Source organism: Scleropages formosus, chromosome 21, assembly GCF_900964775.1.
Source record: "Scleropages formosus chromosome 21, fSclFor1.1, whole genome shotgun sequence".
Lineage (NCBI taxonomy): Eukaryota > Metazoa > Chordata > Actinopteri > Osteoglossiformes > Osteoglossidae > Scleropages > Scleropages formosus.
The window spans coordinates 2225153-2247533 of record NC_041826.1 but is presented as its reverse complement, the minus strand read 5'-3'; the positions used below and the strand labels follow the sequence as shown (position 1 = coordinate 2247533).

Here is a 22381-nt window from a genome sequence, read left to right as displayed (position 1 = left end):
CGCCCCCTCCCCAGGGCTTGGCCATGCTCTGTGAGACCATCGAGGAGTGCTGGGACCACGAAGCTGAGGCGCGCCTGTCAGCCGGCTGTGTGGAGGAACGAGTCATTCAGATGCAGAGACAGACCAGTGTCACCGCTCCAGAGGAGATCGTCACCGTTGTCACCATGGTGACCAATGTGGACTTCCCACCAAAGGAATCCAGCCTATGATGAGCTCAGCATGTGTGGAGGCAGGGCTGGTGAGGGGGTCATGATCTAGGTGATAGGTGGTGTAGCCATGCCAATAAATTGGAGAACAGTCCGTATGTAAAGCCCCCTGTGAACTCAGAGGTGAAGACGGTGGACTTTTCCCTTCCCCTGTAAGTCTTGAGCGTGGATTTGATGGCATGCAGAGGGGGAGTGGCTTCCACTGGGAGTCTCCACCCACATCAAAACTGATTTCATACTGGCTCACTACATTCAGACTGGTTTCTACCCATTACACTTACCTGTGTGTGTGCCTGAAGACTGGTGTCTCACTCATGTTGTCAGCCAAGGGGACGAAAGACAGTCACAATCAGGATCGTTCAAAAAAACCACTAAAAGGTAGAAACAAAATTCATTGTCTGCTTTTTGAAAGGACATTGTCATCATAATCAAACTTTTGGCAGGAAATTCTTTTGTATCAAAGAAAAAAAAGACTTTGTGACAGACGTTTGCTAGTTTTTCTATGAAAAGACAAAAAACTATAAGAACTCCCACAGCATTTCATTTGAGTATAAGAAGGGCAACCTGTTTTTAAACACATTTACTGTTTTTTGTGTTTATATAAATGACTATTGTAATGCCAATAAGAAACAGCTTCTGAATGTTTAGTGTACTGCTGCTGTACATACAGTATATTGACGTAAGAGACATGGTAATCAAGGTTATTTGTTGGAATTCACTTCCAGACATTACTTTAAGTAACCAGAAACCTCCCACAACAAGGTATACCTCAACTACACCTCTGAATAATGAGTTAAACTGACACTTAAAAACAATCGAAAGTATCCAGAGAGAATCAGTGTGGTACTGACGCTAAAGGACAGATGACATCTGCAGCGTTTAGGAGCGCAAAATGCCAACTCAAAAAAGGCCATTCATAAACCAGTGTTTCTGCCTTTTAAATTTCTTTTTAGTGTTATGTGTGTTGTCATTTTATTCTGATGTTAATGGGTTTTTAATGATTATTTTTGAAGCGTTTACGTTCTTTTGTCTGGGGAAAAAAATGCTGTTAGAAACAAAAATCCATAGTTAAAAATTAAACTTTTTTTTAATTGTTATTCTTTTTTTTTAATATTTAGGTTTGCTGCGGGTATGGAAAACGTGGAGAAATTTACTGCCTTTTTCCGTTTAGGTCCCTCTGTGAGTGTGGACCTTCGTCCACGCAGCCCACCCTTTTCTCCTGTTTGTTTGACATGTCTTTTCCTTCGTCCGTCACTGTGTCACACACCCCGTGAGTCTTTCTGGGATCGCGTTCTTCTGCTCGTGTCACTGTGTCGGATTCGTCTCAGGAAACCTGGTTCCTCACAACCCTCTCTCTGCTTTGAGCCGCAAGTGACTTCTCTCTCCCGACTTTGTCCCGGTGCCACAGGTGACAGTTAGGTCTTGTCCCGAGCAGGACACGTGCAACCACCACAGCAGCACATCTTCCTCCCTTATAACATCCTGTATACGCCATACGCTATGGGGCAGTTTGGAGGACACGGGCGAAATCAAGGCTGCTCAAATGCTGCAGGGTTTTTCCCTTTTTTCGATTGTGACTCGAGCTGCTCAGTTTTGCATCGGTTTCCGTTGCTCCTCCTCATGGACATCTTCACCATGTTTTTAAACAAACCGCTGCGACATTCAGGGATACAATACTATGCTTTACTAAGTTGGTGATATGCAATCAGTGCAGGTGCAGCACGGCAGCGACGCCATCGGGCTGCACCGTTTTTAAAAGGTCATTCATTTATTTGCAGACTTCATCTCTGGACCTGAGTACGTGCTACGGGCAAGTGCCAACTACATCACACCACAAATACAGTAAAATGTTCTTTAGCCTTCGCAACCCAGGCGGCTGCTCCAGCTAGTGTTCAAGCACGACGGAGGAGATGGAACACCTCCACCAAATTCCGCTCACTTCCCCCGTACCCGGTCCTGGTGGCCAACTGCAACCGTAAGGCAAACCGCGAATTAGGAAAAGTGTCACAGGTCTCCAAGCAGGGAGGGGCAGGAAGGCACATACGCAGTTTCCATTGCGTCGTATGCTGTTGTGTTGCTGTCCTCCATGCATATGGAAAATAAGAGCAGAACCACACAACTCTGCAGCCCAGCGCTCGTCCCCAGGACCGCCGGTCCAGCGTTGGTGTCATTGGTCTCACCTTCAAGGCTCCTTGGACACTCCAGTTGGGTCTGTGGGCAGTTTGCTTATTGCTGTACATTTGCTTTAAACCCCAAACCTAGGCCATTCTTTTCAGTGTTAGAGGTCAGGGTTTTTTGCTATATGCTAAAAAAAAGACCCTCCCCTCTTATGAAAGCCAAACCCAACCCATTGGCAGCAGACTTAATGGAACATGCACATAATGTAAATATGAATGTCGTTTTTAGGTTGTGGGTATAGCATGAGGTTGTTTCTGTTGTTTTTCTAAGATATCACAAAGCAAAAACAGTCCTTTATAATGTAATTATTCCAAAAATAATATTTTGTTGTTTATTTTGTATATCTATATTTTTAATTGTATTAATTTATGTGAAGGCCCCGACAAAGTCACCTTTTCTTTCCTAGAGGGTCTCCTTTGTAGACCGCTCAGACAAGAACACTACAGATGAGATGACAGACACCCTGTATGTACACATTGTTTACCTCAGACATCCCTCGCTAAAGGCGTAGCGCTCCGGTGGCGTTGCCGGGACATCGGCGCGAGGCCAGCATGGCGTTCCGGAGGCACCACGAGGAGCGTTACCTGGGATACGACCAGCAGTGTTTCCCTACAAAAGCGGTTTCAGTTGGAGTGGCTTGCATTACCTCTCCTCTCAAGTTCCACCACGTTGCCCGGGTTTCCCTCTGCCTGCCCACGCTCTTCTTGTCATTTTGGGCACGAGCGACTTTACTACTGTTCAAGTGTACTTGCCATTTTTATTGTTTTGCAAGTATTTAACAGTCTCAGAGGCCTGGTTGGAAGTGATTGTTCAATATTGTACAGGTAACGTTGTATGCTATTCCCCCAAATAAAGTATAGTGACTGCTCTGCTTGCTGTGCGGACTCTCTTTCCGAACCTCTGCACCACTGTCTCCGGCTGCTGTAGTACGAAGAACTGTGTGTGCTGTACTTTCACATTGGTCACCGTTTTCAATTTCTGTTTAATTTTCTGTTTAACCGTTTAGTCCATTTAGCCGAATGAAATTAATTCTAAAGAACTGCTGCTTCAGCTTCTCTCTGTTGCTTTTCCATTTAGAATTGGATATCATATTTAGGTAGGGAAGAATGTACAGATTGTCCCCGAGTTCCGATGATCCGACTTACAATTTTTCGACTTTACAACGGTGCGCTAGCGATAGGCATGTTGTAGAAACCATACTCAATGGTACATGATCAATGATTTTGACCATCTTATAGGATAGGAAGCGATAATTTTCAGTAGGTTAGGTGTATTAAATGCATTTTCGACTTACGATGGGTTTATGGGAACGTAACCCCATCGTAAGTCGGGGGCCATCTGTACACAGGCTCCTCCACTGATGAATATAACTGGGATCGGAAGTATGTTCATAGCTCCAAAGTACCTTTCATCAAGTCACAATCAATACAGGCATTCCTCCGCTTAAGGGGTAAGGTTCTGTAAAATCCTCAGATGAATCTGCAATAAATAAAACATGCTCTGTAACACTTCCATCCGTTGATCCATTATCAATAACCACAGCTGAAGGCTGTCGAGGTCTACAGGTCCTCTCTAGCCCAGAAACGGTAAAGACAGGGTTTACGCCGAATGTGATGCCGTTACATCATAGCGTAACAACTTTACTATGTCTGTATTATGTGGTAACAGCAGGTGGTGTAGTGGTTAGAGTTGGCACCGCTAGACTTGGAGATTGAAGGTTCAAATTCCACCTCTTGCTATAGTGCCTTTGATCAACATACTTAAGAGTGTGCGTCTATAAAAATGACCCAGCTGTGTCAATGGGTGAAGTAAGTAGCTTAATATTGTGAGCTGTCTTGGAGAAGAATGTCTGCTAATTAAGTAAATATATTTTATTAACTTTAAACCACATTCATCCATCCAATTTCAATAACCCCTTGTCCTGAGCAGTGTCACAGCTGGTCGCAAGGCTGAGGAGGTACAGCCTGGATGGGATTTTATTTGTACTCGAAATTCTTTTCAAATTACTGAAGATTACTTTCTTATTTACAAAATCAATAGAGGTTCTGTGTTTTGCTGCCAACTAATGGCCAAACATAGAAATACAGGTAACTTTTGCTCCTCAGTGGAACAAATGTGAGAAAATGGCAAAAATGCAATTCAATGAATAAACCAGAAAATTTTTGTATCTTCAAAAATGTGGCATTTACATTTATTCATTTAGCAGACGCTTTTCTCCAAAGCGACGTACATCTCAGAGAAAACACAATTTGTGCATTACAGAGACAAAGTTGCAGACGTGATTCTTAGGTTAACTTTGTTTCTTTCCATTTCATGCACCGAAATACAGGATAGACGAATCCTGATCACCTTCCTACAGTTTTTTTTTTTTTTTAAGGTGCACAAACATTTAAATACAATACATGAGTAGCGGTTGTGTAAAGGCTTTCAATGTGTAATTGCATTCAAATGTTTGTAACACAAGGAACCAACGGGCAACTAATAATAAGCTGTTAGGTAAAAGTGTCCTGCAGATTTCGTCCTCAACCAAGGCTTCTGAAGTGCCTGTTCACTGACGTTAGAACATCTGAAAACCTCCGTGCTGGAAGTTAATGGTATTAATGGTGACACGGCACATTGTTTACACACTATGACCTCACCTTATTCTGTGTTGTTTGGTCATTCTGCTGAGGTGCTCTGAGACAGGGGGGCACAGTGGCGTGGTGTGGCGTGGCTTGGTCTGGCTGGGTCCCCCTCTCTGGCAGGTCTAGGGTTCGAGTCCTGCTTGGGGTGCCTTGTGGTGGACTGGTGTCCTGTCCTGGGTGTGTCCCCTCCCCCTTCAGCGTTGCATCCTGTGTTGCTGGGTTAGGCACCGCTTTGCCACGACCCTACTCGGGAAAAGTGGTTTTAGACAACGTGTGTGTGTGTGTGTGTGTGTGTGTGTGTGTTCTGAGCCAGTCCAGGACTGGACCTAGTCTAGTAAATGCTACCTGATTGAAAAATGGGGAACATGTAGCATTGTAGTTAGTCCTGCTGCCTCTGTACCTCCCACCTCCTGCTTTAGTAACCCGGAGCAAGATACCCAACTTGAATTGTTCCAGTACAACATAACCAGCTGTATAACTGGGTAAATCATTGTCAGTAGTGTAATATTGGATGTCCTTTTCCAATAAGCGCACACTGTCTGAAGCCACTTGTCCCGAGCAGGGTCGCAGCGAACCGGAACCTAACCTGCCAATGCAGGGCACAAGGCTGGAGGGGAAGTCTGTTGTAAGGGCCCCCAAACAGGACTTAAACCCCAGACTCACCAGGGAGTGGGACCCAACTAAGCCTGCTGCGCCACTGTGCATCCTTTGCAGTAAAGCATCAGCTAAATGACTAAATGTAAAAACACATCATCTCTCCATGCTGACAAGAGCAGTGTGTAGTGGATAGCTTCTAAAGACACACTTCAAAATGAATGAATGAATGAATGAATGAATGAATGAACAATAATTTTTTTATCCCAGAGTAGCATTCAATATGTTGCATATAACAATGGGAAAAAGTAGTGACAGATGGATACTGGACAAAAAGGAATGTGACAGTCTGCTGGGATCACCTTTAGAAATGCCACTGGCCGAAAATACATCTGCATTGAAGTTGTTACAAGATGTTACAAGAGATCAAACCATCAGCAACAGTTACCTGCATTCTGCAGAAGAGCTGAGTCTCCTCCTCATAAACTAACAATGACTCTGGCCTGTCTTATATAAGGTGTACAAGGTTTTTTGACCACTCCAGACTGTTGTTAAAGTGCAGCCCCAGGTACCTGTACATTCCTCCATCTCCACTTCCTCCCCATCGACAGTCACTGGATGGAATTAGAACTAAGTTTTAATTTCAGATTTTTTGTCCTATGACCTGGATGTAGTCTGCAGAGTTAGCTATGTCAGGGAAAGGTTAGTTTCGAAAGGATGCATTCATCATAATGTAGTCCTCCTCCTCTAAGAGGATTTTTTAAATTTAAATAAAAAACAAAATTTTAATACTTGGTTACATTTACATATGATGAATAAAATCTGATTGACATTTCTTTAGCCAAGGCAATTTAGTATTAGAGCAGCAGCATGACAGATATTTGTAATTTTATACAGCAGTCTTTATACATCCTTCACCATTTGTTCAGTTTATACAGCAGTTTGTATGTCCTTTCCAATTGTCCAAATTTGAACCTAAACCGAAACACTGTATTAAGAAGTAAATAACATACAGTGTGTAACCAGAATTTAATGCTGATTGGCAAAATGAATTGTAGAAATTTTTTAGAACCATTCTGCAAATATTACTAAAAAAGTAAAAGTATTTAACTTGGCACTATACTTGCATAACCATCTTTACTGTATTCATAGAATTTTGCCATCTGTTTGTCAAACATATACTCATCTCCCACTCTCAAAACCTTATGTATTGCTGCAAATTTTTTGTGGTTGCTCAGATCTCAAAGCAGCTGTTGCCTGTATTTCAGCATTATTTGTGCACAGGCCTAAAGGGTCTCCAACTGCTGCTAAAGTGCTAGTAGGCTAAAACCAGGGGTAGTAGGTTGCATAGAATTTAATGATGCTTCTTTGGTTGAAAAACCCCTCCTGCTGTTGTACCCTTGATCATGATATTTATCCTGGAAAACCTCCGTCAGAACAACCTGCTGTATAAATGAGTAAACGACAGAAAGTAGTTCTGCACACTTCCACTAGATGGCGCCAAAGTAGAGCGTTCGCTTCAATAAGGTCATAGCATCATGATGTCTGAGGACTGATGAGACATGTAATTACTTTTTTTTAAAGAATTTGCATATTGATAAAGAAACTATGAATTTGACTTTATTTATAAATTGATAAATAAATTATGAATATTCAGTAATATAAGGGGGTGCGGTGGCGCAGTGGGTTGGACTGCAGTCCTGCTCTCCGGTGGGTCTGGGGTTCGAGTCCCGCTTGGGGTGCCTTGCGGCGGACTGGTGTCCCGTCCTGGGTGTGTCTCCTCTCCCTCTGGCCTTACGCCCTGTGTTACCGGGTAGGCTCTGGTTCCCCGTGACCCTGTATGGGACAAGCGGTTCTGAAAGTGTGTGTGTGTGTGTGTGTGTATTCAATAATAATAACAATGAGGAAAAATAATAGTTGTTTTGATATTATTAATAACCCAGAATTCATTCAAACATTTTTTTGTTTGTCGTTTTTAAACTTCTATATTTCGGTAAAAGAAAACAAACCTAATATCAAGAATGTCCAGACTGGTCAAGGTCTGAGGTAAAACCCTTAATAAAGGAGTTTTTCTTATAAATACTCCAGCAAAAATACGATGCACAATAAATAAGTAATTCTAACGTTGCTCGTCTAACATTTTGTGTCACCTTGAACAAAAAGCTTCAGCGTAAAAAAGATTTATAATAATTTTAAAAAAGCAGCAAACACAAACCAGCCTGCTACTCAGTCTGCATGCAGTCACAATTTATTCCCTGTGCCAATGTGTTGGTCATTCAGTAGACAGTTAAACAATAGTTGGAAATGTGTACTCTCTTTTGCCTTGTGCCCTGGGACAGGCCCTGGACCACCACAAGCAGTTAATTCAGGGAAGACAGTGAGTAAATAATGGACTATACTGCATACAGTACATTTTATTCAGCTAATGCCTCTACATCCAGCGTTAGATAATCAACTTTACAATGATTTACCCATATGTATTGGAGTGAGTTGTTATTGGATCCCTCCACAGGTGGCAGCCTTGCCATGGTGCAGGGACTTGAGCTGTCAGGGATCCCAAGAGCTCCCATGGAGCCTTGAGCTCCCTGTTGGGTGCCCCTTGGCAAATTGGGTGAGGGTGTATATTGTCATGTTTAGATATAATAATAAATACACTAAATAATAGAGTCCCATGAAAGTTCAAAACATTAAAACAAGTACCCAACCTTTAGGGGTAATGTTCACTGATAAGTAACATCACTGGGAAGGTGGGGTAATAGAGGTTAAGTGCAATGCCTGTTGGACGATAAGCAGAGATGCTGTACGGCTTAGATAAGTGCAGTGGAATGTGAATCGTGGAAGGAGAAAGTCACAACGCTACCAGAAAAGGAGCTGGGGTTACTGTGGGAGGAAGGAAAGTACACACCTGTAGATACAGTACATCTTACCTCCACACCCAGCATTGGATCAGGTATCAGACATGTTCATCAGGGATGAAGAAGTGTGAAGTGTACTCCTACCAGGAGATTTCAATACATGTGCGCTGTGGAAACCTGGAGAGTTTTAATGGAGAAAAAGACCCTGCCTGATCAGAGTCTGAGCACTGAACTGTTATTGAATCTCACTCATAGATTGGCCATAACAAACACTAGGTTCAGGTACAAAATACAGACATGCGTCACTTGACGACGGGGATACGTTCAGAGAAATGCATCATTCAGCGACTTCGTCATTGTGCGAACATCATAGAGTGTGATTATACTAACCTAAATGGTATAGCCTCCATGCAGTCAAGAGATGCGGTAAACAGGAGATTTCTGATGCTGCTGCTGGTGTAACACAGCATACTGTTTTACAGTAAATTTTTTTTATAAGTAGAAAGAGTACACTGTAAAATAACGATAAAAAGTAGAGTAAATACATAAACCATAACATAGGTGTTTATCATCATTATGAAGTATTATGTGCTGTAGATAATTGTATGTGCTATACTTATGTACAACTGGCAGCGCGGTAGGTTTGCTAACACCAACACCACCACAAACATGTGAGTAACACGTTGCGCTACAATGTTACGCTGGCTACGACATTGGTAGCCAATAAGCATATTTCAGCTCCATTATAATCTTATGGGACCACAGTTTTATGTGCGGTCAGTCGTTAAGCGAAACGTTGTTAAGCAGTGCATGACTGTAGACCACAAATGTACTTGAAATACTTTGGATCAGAGTATGGCACCTTACGACAAAGGCCAACGACTGACTTTCTGTCAGCTCACCTGAGGCTGTCTGTTCTGGACACCTGGGTGAAGAGGGGTGCTGAGTTGTCATTCCACCACAGTTTGTGGTGAACTAGATCAGCTGGCTGAGGAGACCAATGGTCAGGCCAGGATGAGCTATGTGAGGAGTAAGGGTGTCCAGAGAAAGCCAAGTGGAAGCCCTAGTTCACAGAAAACTTAACTCCACTTCTGGAAGAGCCTCTCCTGAACCTGAAGAGAGGTTAAAGGTATGCAGTCCAAATGAATCCTGCTCAAGACTGCTATTGTAGAGGCTGCTGCAAGGACCTGCTGGTGTAATGTCGTTGGTACCTGTTGTGTGGTGGCACAGCAAAAACCTGTAGAAGGAGCCTGACTGTAAAATTTTTCAGGTTAAAGAAGGAGCCTTACCGTGCTTTACCACAATAGAGAACTTCAGATTTGTCAGAAAGGTACTCACAAGCTAAAAAGTCCTCTACAGCAGCAGTTGCAGGAGGCAAAAGCCCAGATGTGGCAAGATTTTAGTGAGGCTAAGGAAAGAAGCTTTCAGGATAGGTACCTTGTTCAGAGGTAGTACAACAGGAGTGAGATTCAAGTCAGTCACCTTCAGACTGTAAGAAAACTGCCTTAAACACTTCCTATTTGCTGCATCAACTGACTAGAACAATTAAGGCATGAAAAATTAAAGTAGGAGATTATAGATACAAGCACAATATGCAGATACATTTATTCCAGTAAAGATTAATTCGACATAATGAGGGAGAATTGTGACTGTGGCTTACATGCCCTGAAAATGTCTCTGCGACCAGTACCAACAAAAAGGTGCCTTCAGTTACACATTTCCACTGCTATCAAATTATGACAGAAATTCATTTAATACTTGTTTTGAACGTCTGGCACTGGAACCTGTAACGTACCGACATCAGCACGGTTAGAAACCAGCAGTTCTACTTTTCCACTGAAGTAGCCATATTCCTTATATTACTTTTAAATTTGATAAAGGTCACCTTACATTTACTTACAGAAAAAGCAACTCACAAAGATCTGAGTTTTGCCCTAAAAACAGGAGGAGCACTGTCAAGTAGTGAATGTTTTGAATCGTTTATTTTCGCAAAGCAACCTTCCCCAACAGTCTCCCATTTTAGTAAAGCAACCTCCCCATCACTGTCTATTGAACATGCAAAGAAGCCCTCATACCCATGAGGCTGCTTGTACAGATCATCAATAGCAGTAGCACATATCTCCAAACAAGGGACAACTGGCTGCTCTACACATGGAGTGTGTTTATGTTAAAAGAAATACCCTTGAAAATCTCAAGTGCTCTGACTTCACTTGACTCCTGTATATCACAGCATGGGCTCATTTCTGAAGAGAGAAAATTGTTGACACAGGATTAGTCACACAGGACACTTAACCTCGAGAGGTCATCAGGGGCGTCCAAGAACCACAGTCCAAGAGAGACAAGAGACAAGAGTGCTGCTCACCGCTGAAGAAGACCCAGAGCACTGTACTTATTATTCTTCAAATAATGGGTAATTGAAGGCAGTTTAGGGTTTGTTTGGAGGCTGAACCTGGGAAAAACAGGCCTACTGACAAATTGGTCATTACCAAACCAAATATTAGAAGGTTTTGCCTTTGTTTGCAACATGTAATTTAGTTTACCTCTAAAAAAATCAGTTGGATTAATGAGACTTTCCAGCCAAAACTATAGTGAACAGCCTTTCAGTTGTTTCAATAACCTGAGATTTTTTGCAAGTGCTTCAGAGCACAAAGCATTTTGATTTCATTTTTTTTTAACCAACAATCCTAATTTTTACAGTTAAGGACAAGAATATATCCATCATACATTTTCCACTTTACCCCAACCCTCAACATATCTCCCACCAAGTCAGAGGCCTTATGAGCACCCTGAAGATCTGTAACAGAATACAGCTATTCATTTGTGGAAATGGGACAACCAAAAAAAGTTATCTAGCTGACACCTTTGTATTGAAGAACATGTATTAGGTTTACATACTAAGCTCCATACAATTTATTACCTATTTATACAGCTAGACATTTTTTGCTGGAACACACACACACATTTTCAGGATAATTACCTTCCTTCGGGGTACTACAGCAAGCAGTAGAGATTCAAACCTGTTTAACTGTTTAAACATTTTCAGGTACACGTTACAGCATGTGTGTACTGTATGGAAAACTTGTAGTGGTTAGGATCTATTGACTGTACTAATCATGAGTCTCCATCCAATCTGTTGATGTAATGAACTTTCCATACTATTCTCTGAGATGTGTGCTGCTTTGGAGAAAGGAATCTACTAAATGAATAAATGCAAATGAATGCAAATGGATCAATACCTTTTAATTGAATTCAAGTTCTGTTTTAGTACACATGAGCAATGTACTTACACTGTGTGGGTCCAAGAAAAAAAAATTCCCTACTGTACAAATTGTAACATTGCAAGTCACCATAGACAAAGGCATTACTTAGATATATGATAATACTTAAATTATATTTCACTTCATTCTCACTGAAAGAATGACATTTTACTTTAGGTTGAGGATTAGTTTATGCTTGTCTGAAATATGGTGAAATAACTATACACTTGTGCACTTCTTCTTAGCTTGATAGCTAAATAAAGCTATGTAAAAGACAACAAAAAGCTCTGTGATGGATTAGCATCCCATCCAGGACATACTAATTATCTATTCTTTCCTATGTAAATAAAAGTCAGTTGAAACAAAACAAAAGAAAAAAAAAAAAAAGAACTGCAACATTCCAGAAATAGCGGACAACCTGATGGCTGGGATATTAACAAGGGTGTGACTAGTCAAACTTTCACAAAATGAAAGGCCAAATCTTGGATTTCATATATCAACCAATAGAAAGTTCATTCAGGTTGATGGGCCCCGATCTAAAAAATGTACAAAAAGTAATGACATGCTTTTTTTTTTTTTTTTTTTTTTACAGATATTTAATTTATAAATGCACCTACATTACGTGTTTGAATATGATGGAAGCACATAAAAAACTGAGAATGCGGCAACCGGTTTACAACGAGTAACTGTGCAAACACTACAAGCTATCCTCCCCAAGCCTCTCATATACCTCCCGCGCACTTTCAACTCCAAACAAACTGCAGGAAATTCGGTGTGCAACCGTGCTTCCGGTGCTATCGCGGTGCATGTCGGGCCAGCCCCCATCCTCCAGGTTCCTGGCTCCGGCGCAGGCGCACTAGGGTGCTCCATCTTTCTATCCCAACAAGCCCAGAGAGAGACAGCAGCAGCAGTTGACGGGAGGACGCGTTTTATTCTTATTTTAAAGGGACAGAACTCCATTTTAACCGACCGAAATGTGGCGTTTCGTTGCCCTTAGCTATTCGGGACCTGAAAAGAGCCGGGGGAAAGCGGGTGGGACGCCTGCAGGGTTATTATATTAGGAGAAAGGATCCAGAAAGAGCCCGTTTGTGTGTGTCAGAGCCCTCCTCGGCTCAGCTCTCTCTCGGCTGTGTCTGTGCCGTGGCCCTGCTCGGAGACGGCTCGGAAAAGGCTCCTCACCTCACTTCACTTGCTATTCAAAAACTGCTCTCTTTTTACGGCCAGCAGCAGCTCGCTATTTCATTCTGTCCAAGGTAAGCGCACCTTAAGTGTATAATTTCATTATTCTGGAGAAAAATGGCATTTGTCTTCCTCAGGCTTGGTCGGACTAGCTAGCTGTCGTTAGCTGCTGCTGCTTGCTTCTGCTCGCGCCGAGCGACTAAGGTGTGTATGTGCGTATGTGCATGGCTACTGATGATCATGATCATGTTCCCGTGTGTGGAGCTCTGCCGGTGTCACCACCTGGTAACTACCAGGCAGAGCGACTGGTCGGAGCTTAGTGCTGAGTGAGTGCAGCCTGCAGCTGCTCAGCTTTCACTCAGTCTACTGTACTGTACATGATCACGTGTATAAAATAACTGGACTGTTTGCTGTGACACTGGTGCAATGGCCAGGCGATCCAGTTGGGAGCTGATTGTCTGGGTTGTAGACATGGTGGAGATGTGTTGGGGGCACTGTGTGTAAGTGGGATCATAATGTTCCTGTTAATAACCTGTGACTTGCCCAGAAGGCCCTTTGTGACGCACCTCTGAACGGTCTCCGTGACCCGCAACATCTGTTTGAACACTTTTCATTTCTGACTGACACTTTTCACCTTCGCCAAGTGGACCTAGCTCGGGACCTGCACGGTAAACTACCTGTGGGAACGCTTTGCTTTGGCCATCATCATGTATGAGTCACAGTCCATGTGAATGGTGACAGTCCAGGACTGCTGCAGTTTTCCTGCTCCTACCCAGTTTGACAGCCAGCCTGTTTTTCAATGAATTTGTTTGAGTGGTTTACACAACACTGTATCTCTAGTACTTGTGAAATTCCACTGGAAACTGGAAGCAGGGTTTGTTCTTGGTCAGGTCAGCTGTCTGAACGATGCAGTATACTTAACCACATAGTGGGAAGCCTGTTGCTTTTGCAAGCTATGTAGACTTGGTGTTTTTTTTCCTTCCTTCTAAAGTTCAGTATCTGAGGTGATCTCAGTAATGCTGTGATGTGTGGCAAACACTGTAACCATCACTGAAGATAGTCACATAGTCTCTTCACAGACTTTCTCTTAGGTACTTTCATGTGGCTTTTGGTCTAACACCCCTGTGTGAGCTGATGTATGATTCATTCAGACAGCAAGACTTTTGACATTCATCAAATTTTTTATCCAAGTATCTGAGCCTGTAGGTAGAGCAAACATTAAATGCATATTAATGATTGACATGAAAACCCCAGTATGATTTAAAAATAGGCCTTGAATATGTCTGTAAACTTGGCCTGTTATTGAAAAGTTTCTGACACTGTTTCCCTTATATTCCAAATATACTGTATCAGCCTTCAAGAGCTATTTCATATTATAGTTTTTTTTTCTTCAATTAAATTTGCTGCAGAGATGTTTTCCTCTGAAGTGACTTGAGTATGTAATTTTAAAACTTATTAAAGTTAGGCCTTCTTTTTTAAATAAATTCAGATTAAAGAGCTTGCTGAATCACTTAAAAGCATTGCGCCGCTAGAACCTGTAGCAGGTGTTAGCCCATAACTGCCAGGGAGCGTAAGGCCTTCTGCCAGATAATGTTTCAGGACTCTGACATGCCACAACCAACGTCAGCATTCCCTATTTTTCATAGAGCAACTGCGATTAAAGGCATTGTTGAAACCCAGCACAATATTGATCAAGGCAGTATCACGTTGACATGTGCTTTGTAACATCTTTGGGGTGTTGTATGTAGTTTGTAGCCTCCACTCAATTTTGTTGGTAGTGCCTCAAGATGACTCCTGTTCTAACTGCAGTGTTGTGAAATTTGTGAGTGAATTCTCTCTTAGAGGCAGAGTGAGGTCAACAGTATAATTGGGTTTGTGAACAATTACATATTTAAAATCCAATAAAAAAACAAATATCTTAATTGAAAATCATCCTGTTTATAATCCTGTCTTAAGTCATGTTATTTCCCTTAGGTGACGTTACAACAGTAACAGCATGCTTACTGTCTGACCACTCCATAGAGATGGGGTAACTGGCTACCTCTCATGACATTTTCCTCTTATACATACATTTTCTTGGTTTCAGAACAGGGTCTTGCGCAGGGTGATAGCGCAATCTAGATCAATTGTTTTTTGTTATTTTTTTTTGCATATTGTATTTTGGATTTTCTGTTTCTTATCCTAGCAGCTGTTATAATACCAGTACATAATCTTACTGAAGCTGGAAGCAAATTTCTGTGTTGCATGTGGTAATGATTGTTTGATCAACAAATACACATGAATCCACATGAATTACTATGGTTTGTGCTATTGTGTTTTAGGAGGGGGTCTAATATATAGTCATAGACTATAAATGGAATAGACATTTTTCCGCCATATACATTTTTCCTCATCAGAAGGCAACCCAGCTCTTCTAGTATTTAAACTATGTTTGTCACTTGAGTTGAGCCTGGAATGTAGTTTTTTTTTCTTTTTCCTTCCCCAAACCAGTAAGTTAATTTCTTAAGAAACAAGATTGCAGTTAGTTTGGTTATTCAGGGCCTGTGCATCTCTTTTCCTTCACTGCCAGCTAAGCGAGTTTGTTCTTCTGTATCTCTGAGTGATAAGGCCATGTAAATATATCCACATGCTTTTATATAATTTGAAGCACTGTTGCTATGCTTAGCAGTTTAATGGCATTGTCAGTGTGGACAGGTCATTAGTGATCGGTTTCTTTGCTGCATGGATATCCTTTGAGATGACAGACATGACAAGTGACAGAACACTAATTTCTAGTGGTTCACCTCTCTTCAGCAACTCCTGGCTTGGGTTTGCCACAGTGAGTCAGATCTCCAGTATTCCCCATCACGGTGGTATGATTAGGGATAGACAGACACCACAGAGTTGCACCAGCTGTATTGGAGGGTGGCCTGGTACCTGGTTGCATTATTGGTTATTCACTTCCAGCCACATGTGACCCTGGTTAACGTAGACAGAAGTGTTATAAAGCATCAGTTAGCATTTACTTGCTCGTTTAAATGACAGATATTGCTTCTTCAGTCACCTTTCAGTAAGATTTTTAATAAACACGAGCCAAATATAAGTAATTTAGCATAATAGGGGTTGATTTGAAAGTAACTCAAACCCTTTTCACTGTAAATGGATCTGTAGCTCTTCTGAAATTGCTCATAAATTAATTGTTCTTAGAAGCTGGTTATGTGTAAGGCTGATAATTTTGGTGATGGATAGTGATGGTTAAATTAGTCTGACAAAGTAGACAAAAAAAACTAAACAGATTGCCCAGCAGAGTGCACAGATCAGGATTATAATTTACTGTTGTCGGCATATTACTTTGATTTTTGAGTGCAGCTAACGTCGTGACTATTAAACGGCTCAAATAAATATAATTTTGGTAATTTTAGTTAATTTGTTCAAAAATATTTTAGTAGATGTTTTTTTCATTGATACATAACTACTAATGATATTTTAGCTTAGTTTTCACTCTTTGTCCTAGTTTGCAGCTTACATTGATATTTTTACTGTCCAGAGATGATAAAATCACTGAAAATTAATCAAAAACAGAAGTAAAAGCCATTTTTATGCATGACTGTGATAACACCAATATATTTTATAGTATTTGTAACAAAAATATTATTTCAAGCTTATATTTCAATGTTATATTTTCATCAATTCATTGTCAGTCACTCCAGTGCAGGTTTAGGATGAGCAGAGTGTGATGGAGGGTACACCTGGGGCAGAGACATTTAGATAATTTGGCTCATGAATGTTTATGATGTAAAGAAGGAACAGTTACATGATCACTGCCTATGTCTTTCACTCGGTCATGCTGTCTGAAGTTTGTAGAAGTCTTTAAAAGGCACTAGCATCTCATCGACAGTATGCCATGCCTCATGGCCTGTGTAACCAGGTTTGGCTCTGGAACACAATAAATCGAGAGGTTTGTTCATTATTAAGCTTTTATTGATTATGACTATTAGGATTTACAAATGAAGTTAAGAAGAGACTTCCAGCTCCAATTGTGTTCATAAGTTGAGGACCCAGTATACCTAGATTCAAATATTTGTGGAATCCCTTTTCCTTCCCTCATCGTGCTCCCGAAATGACATGTGGCAGAGTATGATTTCAATAGCTGAGTAGATGTTACACGTCCCCCCTTCTCGATGAGAACTCAAACCAGCTTTGAATCCCTGCTTCTGCTGCAGCACCCTTGTTCAAGTTATTTACCCAGAATTGCTCTAGCAAGCATTACCCAACTGTATAAATGGGTGAATTGTAAGTTGCTTTGGAGAAAGAGTCAGCTAAATGAATAAATAAAGTTGTGAGGAAAAAGTTTATGAACTCTTTGAAAGTATCTGAATTTCTAAAATGTGTTCTGATCTTCATCTAAGTCAATAATAACAACAGATTTATTTAACAACATACACATTTTATATGAATGGGGAAAAAGTATATATACCCTGTACTACTGTAACTACTGGGACCTCCTTTATTGGCAATAACTTCAACCAAATGCTTCCTGTAGATTCTCACCAGAGCTGCAAAGCTGATAGGAAGTATTTTAGTACATTCTTCTGTGCAAAACAGCTTCATTTCATTTATATTTTTGATATGTTTTGCTTCAGATCCTGCTACAGTATTTCAGTGGGATTGAGGTCAGGACTCTGAGTTGGACATTCTAAAATACAGAACTTTTCCTGTTTGAGCCACTCTGTTTTTGAATTACTTCAGTATACTTGTGCCTCAACTTATAAATGTAACTGGGACCAGAAGTTGGTACGTAACTCAGAATTCCACCCGCTACATCACAATTAATTAATTACTTAAAATCTTAACATTATTTAATACCTCATTTATGAGGTAGCTTCTTTCAAAAACATTAAGTGAAGGTAAAATTGTTTGCAAAAAGATTATTATATTCTCATCAAAAGGGTCTTCCTTTTCCTTTGTACTGCAAACACTGGGTGTGACGCAAAATAGGCCATGGATGCCAGTTTATTTTATTGTCTTTTATAAGATGAAACATCACTTAAAGTTAAGTCAACTTTAAAAAGGCTGAAAATAAAACTAACTCATCTCTGCAATGTCCTATAGAAAGTGCGAAGTGGCCCCAAGTTCTTCCATGGAGTGCAACAGGACAGTGAAACAATGGAGGAAAAAGAGCCACGTACACTGCTTATTTACATTTATTCATTTAGCAGACACTTTTTTCCAAAGTGACGTACCTCTCAGAGAAATACAATTTGTGCATTACTTTAGGAGCGAGAGAGACATAGTTGCAGACATGATTCATAAGTAGTTTGTTTCTTTCCACTTATGCACCGATGTTTATCGCATGTGTAGGTGCATAAAATTCAGAATCTATTTGCGCAACTACACGAGAAGAATGCGCGTCGGGAAAAAGGGGTAGAACGAACTGCAGCGATGGACCTCCAATGCAAAATATTATGCACAAGTACAAACTTATGAGTTGCTCATCCATGCATCAGTGAAACACTTTCTTCTTGTCACTCCCACTATGGTTGACTTTTAGGAGACACCAATGATCCCTCTCTTTGTAATTTGGGAGAAAATCTACACAGACATCGGGAAAACGTGCAAACTTCGCACAGACTGAGCGGGAATCAAACCCACATCCTCTCACACCACCCCGGTGCTGAGAGACAGCAGCACTACTCACTGTGCCACCCTGCCCCTCTTTGAAGGTAGAGCAGTGAAAAAGGTAATTAAAATAAGTAAACCCTGTAATGTTTACCTTCAAAAATTGGGTTCTCATAATATGAGGTACAAGTGTATTTTGGATCATTGTTGAGTTGCATGACCCAACTTTCTTTACCGTTGCCATGAAGGGGTGTACGTGGTCTGCAACAATCTTTAGGAAGTTGGTACATGTCAAAGTAACATACGCATGAATTCCAGGAGCCAAGTTTCCCACCAGAACATTGTCCTTTCTTGGACCACTTTTGATAGGTACTAACCGCTGCGTACAGGGATACCCCACAAGACCTGCAGTTTTGGAGATGCTTTGACCCAGTCATCTAGCTCTCACAATTTGACCCTTGCCAAAGTTGCTCAGATCCTTACGCTTGCCCATTTCTCCTACTTCCAACACATCAAATTCAAGAACTGACTGTTCACTTGCTGCCTAATATATCCCATCCCTTGACAGGTGCCGTTGTAATGTAATGCAATGTCTCCAACCGCTTGTCCCAAGTGGGGTGATGGCGGGTTAGGCCTGGGCCTGCTGTGTGGCGGCTCTGGGGTTCAGACCCTGCTTGGGGTGCCTAGTGCCCTGTGTTGCCGGGTTAGGCTCTGGCTTGCTGTGACCCTGCTTGTAATGAGATGATAAATGTTATCCACTTTACCTGTCAGTGGTTTTAATGTTGTGGCTGATTGGGGTATATTAATTTTGTGGGGGAAATGTATTTTTATGAAAAAAAACATTTAAAAAAATTTCAAGGATTGCCAGTAACCTAGAGGTTCATGTATTTTTTCTATCAATGACTGTAATTGTTTAAACCATTTGTTGAATAAGGATATAGAAATGTAGAATGATGAGTGTTAAATAACTGTCTTTATTATAACTTGGACAATGATGAGATCACATTTTTGGAGCCACTCATGCAGAAATTCAGATCCTTCCAATGGGTTCACAAACTTTTTTTGCAACTGTAATAATAAATAGTATTAAATCTACTATTTCCATTGTTTGCTTATGTAATCCAGGATTGTGATTGGTTGAGGTTTTCAGTTTTATAGGAACTAGGATGTACAGTAGTAGGTTTTGTTACAAGTATGTTCTCAGTGTGGCTTGCAGAGTGAACAACATAGTAGGCAGTGAATAAAATATCTGTTGTCAAAATGACTGCGTTACAGAGCAGAAAAAAAGTTGTGCTGAATTTTAAGCCCGTTGTATGAAAAAAGGTTTTCCTTTATAAACTCTTGTATGGACCCCAATAGACTGTATGAAGGATGAGTGAAATTTTCACACAGCCAATGAGATTGTCAGCCTTTATAGTGGAAAATGTTTCACTGGTTGTCTTGCCCTTGAATTATATGTAGAACAAGTTTTGTGCCTTTTTTTCTTCCATTAGTGTGGGCAAAAAATGGGTGTAGTGTGTTTTCTCTTTGATAATATCATTTCCAGTGTCCTCTGTACATAACATTATGACCAAATTGCATGTAATTCTCATCAGTATTGCTTTTGTTAGCTTATGAACATTTTGAATTTATTCATTCATTCATTCATTTCTTTTTTGAGGACTGTTTTCCAGATTAGGGTGCTACAACATGACTTTAAGTTCCTACTTGTGGATGTTAGTGTGTGTGATCTGAATGTTTCAACCTTAGGTACTACAGTCACACAGTCCATCATGGGACAGACTTGTAGTTTATCAAGTTTTGACTTAAGCAGGTGACCACCCAGTTATACTTGTCTTGGTTTTTTATGTTGTTGGCTTGAGTTAAAAATATATCTTGCAATGTGTAGAGCAGTTATTTGTTGTAAAGCTTGCTTTTGCTCACTAACTCACATTCATTAACCGCTTATCCTTGTCGGAGTCAGACTGGTCCAGAACCTACTTTTGAATCACTGGCAGCCTTCCATTTTATCTTTGAACTGTTTAAGGAAAACCACACAAATACATCATGCAGACTGAGCTGAGTTGGAACCTGTGCTAACAGTGCTACCTGCTGCACCATTGTGCCACCATACTTTCAAAACTTTAATCCCAGTGTTCGTAATGTGTAGTTGCATCCCTTTCATTTTCAAGGCTTGGCCGCTCAACAGCATCCATGTCCATCAGAAGAATAATCATTGCTAACTCTTTGGATTCATGTCCTTTTGAGCTTAGCCTTAATTTTCACACTGTGATTCAGTTGGTGCCATGTTGCAGGACTAAGTGCTATGTGAAGAAAGGGCATGAGCCTCCCTGCTTTCAATTAGGAACTTACAAGAACCCATGAGCCCAACAAAGCCAGATGTATAGCAGTTGAAACTAAACCTAAGACTGACCATTCCACCAAGATGGATTTAATCAGTCTTGTTCTGCAGCTTAATAGTAACAACTCTATGGTTTTAGGCTTCAGTCTGCATCCACTGTATTTACAGGGTGGTGTAATCTAAATTAATTGAAGTAATTTGGTGGTTTTTTTCTGGCATTTTGTTCCTTCTCTTAACTGAGTACTGGAGAAAAACTTGGACAGACTTCCACTTACATTTTCAGCAATGGTATGAGTAAATGTCTACATGAGCTCCTCCCAAAAACCGTAAGGTGCTGCAGCTTACTGGTGACCAGCAGTGTGAGTGCCAGTCACTGCTAGCTCTCCAACATGACTCCAAGTGAGAGGAGTGCTCTCTTCTACAGGCACTTGCAAGTGATGAGGTCCGCTGCAAACAGCAGACTAGGCTGTAGTAAAAATTTTGTCAGGTGGAGAGAGATATTTATAGGTGATTAGGGCAGTAAACATGCAAAGAAGACATACAGAATTCCTTTCACTGTTACCCAGTAAGTGTACAGTAAAACATTTTAAAGCCTCAGCTGTTTAACGAGAGATGATCTGATTCATGGAGGATGGGGAATTTTTTTGGTCCTTTGTAAACCCATTTGTGTAAGTCTCTCTGAACCGGTGCTGCTGGACTGGTGGGAACAGTGTGTTGGTTTAATCCATCTGTCTACCCTCTCTTTGCTCTGTTGATGCGGGTGCCACATGTACAATGTGAACTGGGAGCCAAACTCGCCACCACCTCTTCAAGGTGTAGCTCTCTGCCTGCCCGCTGTGCCTGGGCGCCAGGACAGAGCTGCCTTTCTGCAGCGGCCTTCTGTTGCTCTGCGTCTCTGAGAATTGCATGGGTTTGACAGGGAAGGTGTTTTGGACACTGCATGTTCACATGGCTTTGCTCAGTGTACTTGCATTATGTGGAAAATTTGGTCATTTAATTGGGGGTAGTGAAATTGATATATTGTTGGCCTTTCCTGTATGTGCATATTAACTTTCATCGGCCTGAGGACGGTGTGAAATGTGCAGTCGCAGTCCACAGGCTGAAACCAAATCATTGTCCTTCTTAGGGTTCAATGAAAACATTTTTCAGTGGACTGAGTCTTTTTTTTCTTTCTTTCTTTCCTTGTAAGTTAGTGAAACAGTGATTGCAAATGAAAGATAACATTGGGACAGAAGTCTGTTTAACAAGTGTGCCTGGTGCTGTACCTGGGTTTGATGACCCTTTATGATTGAAAACTACTGAATTTTCTCCACAACTATCATGCTATCATTCATGAACATACTTGCTAGGGAATTTTCAGATAAAGCCCATTTATGAGATGCTTAGCAATACCTCTTGAAGAACTGGATTCTGTAACAAATTTGCAAACAACCTTTCTGCTGTTTGCTGCTTTCATGCAGGAGTATTTACCTCACCGAGTTTAAACATGGTAATGTTATTTTAAGATGGAAAATAAAGTAGGCATATATCTGTGAAACTAATGTAACAA

At 41.0% G+C, this 22381-nt stretch overlaps 2 protein-coding genes across 6 annotated transcripts in view; both read left to right on the top strand.

The window, feature by feature from the left end:
* The window catches only part of LOC108924278 (activin receptor type-2A-like), a 52660-nt gene extending 51785 nt beyond the window's left edge, over window positions 1-875 (top strand). For both annotated transcript variants that reach the window (XM_018735536.2, XM_018735535.2), the window contains one exon: window positions 15-875. In XM_018735536.2, the coding sequence (XP_018591052.1) occupies window positions 15-209 (195 nt within the window). In that variant the 3' untranslated portion in view covers window positions 210-875. The remainder of the gene's footprint in view (window positions 1-14) is intronic.
* An 11715-nt stretch (window positions 876-12590) lies between these two features.
* Window positions 12591-22381, top strand: part of mbd5 (methyl-CpG binding domain protein 5) — a 68439-nt gene continuing 58648 nt past the window's right edge. For all 4 annotated transcript variants that reach the window (XM_018735568.2, XM_018735565.2, XM_018735566.2 and 1 more), the window contains exon 1: window positions 12591-12967. The gene's annotated coding sequence lies outside the window, so the exon portion shown is untranslated. The remainder of the gene's footprint in view (window positions 12968-22381) is intronic.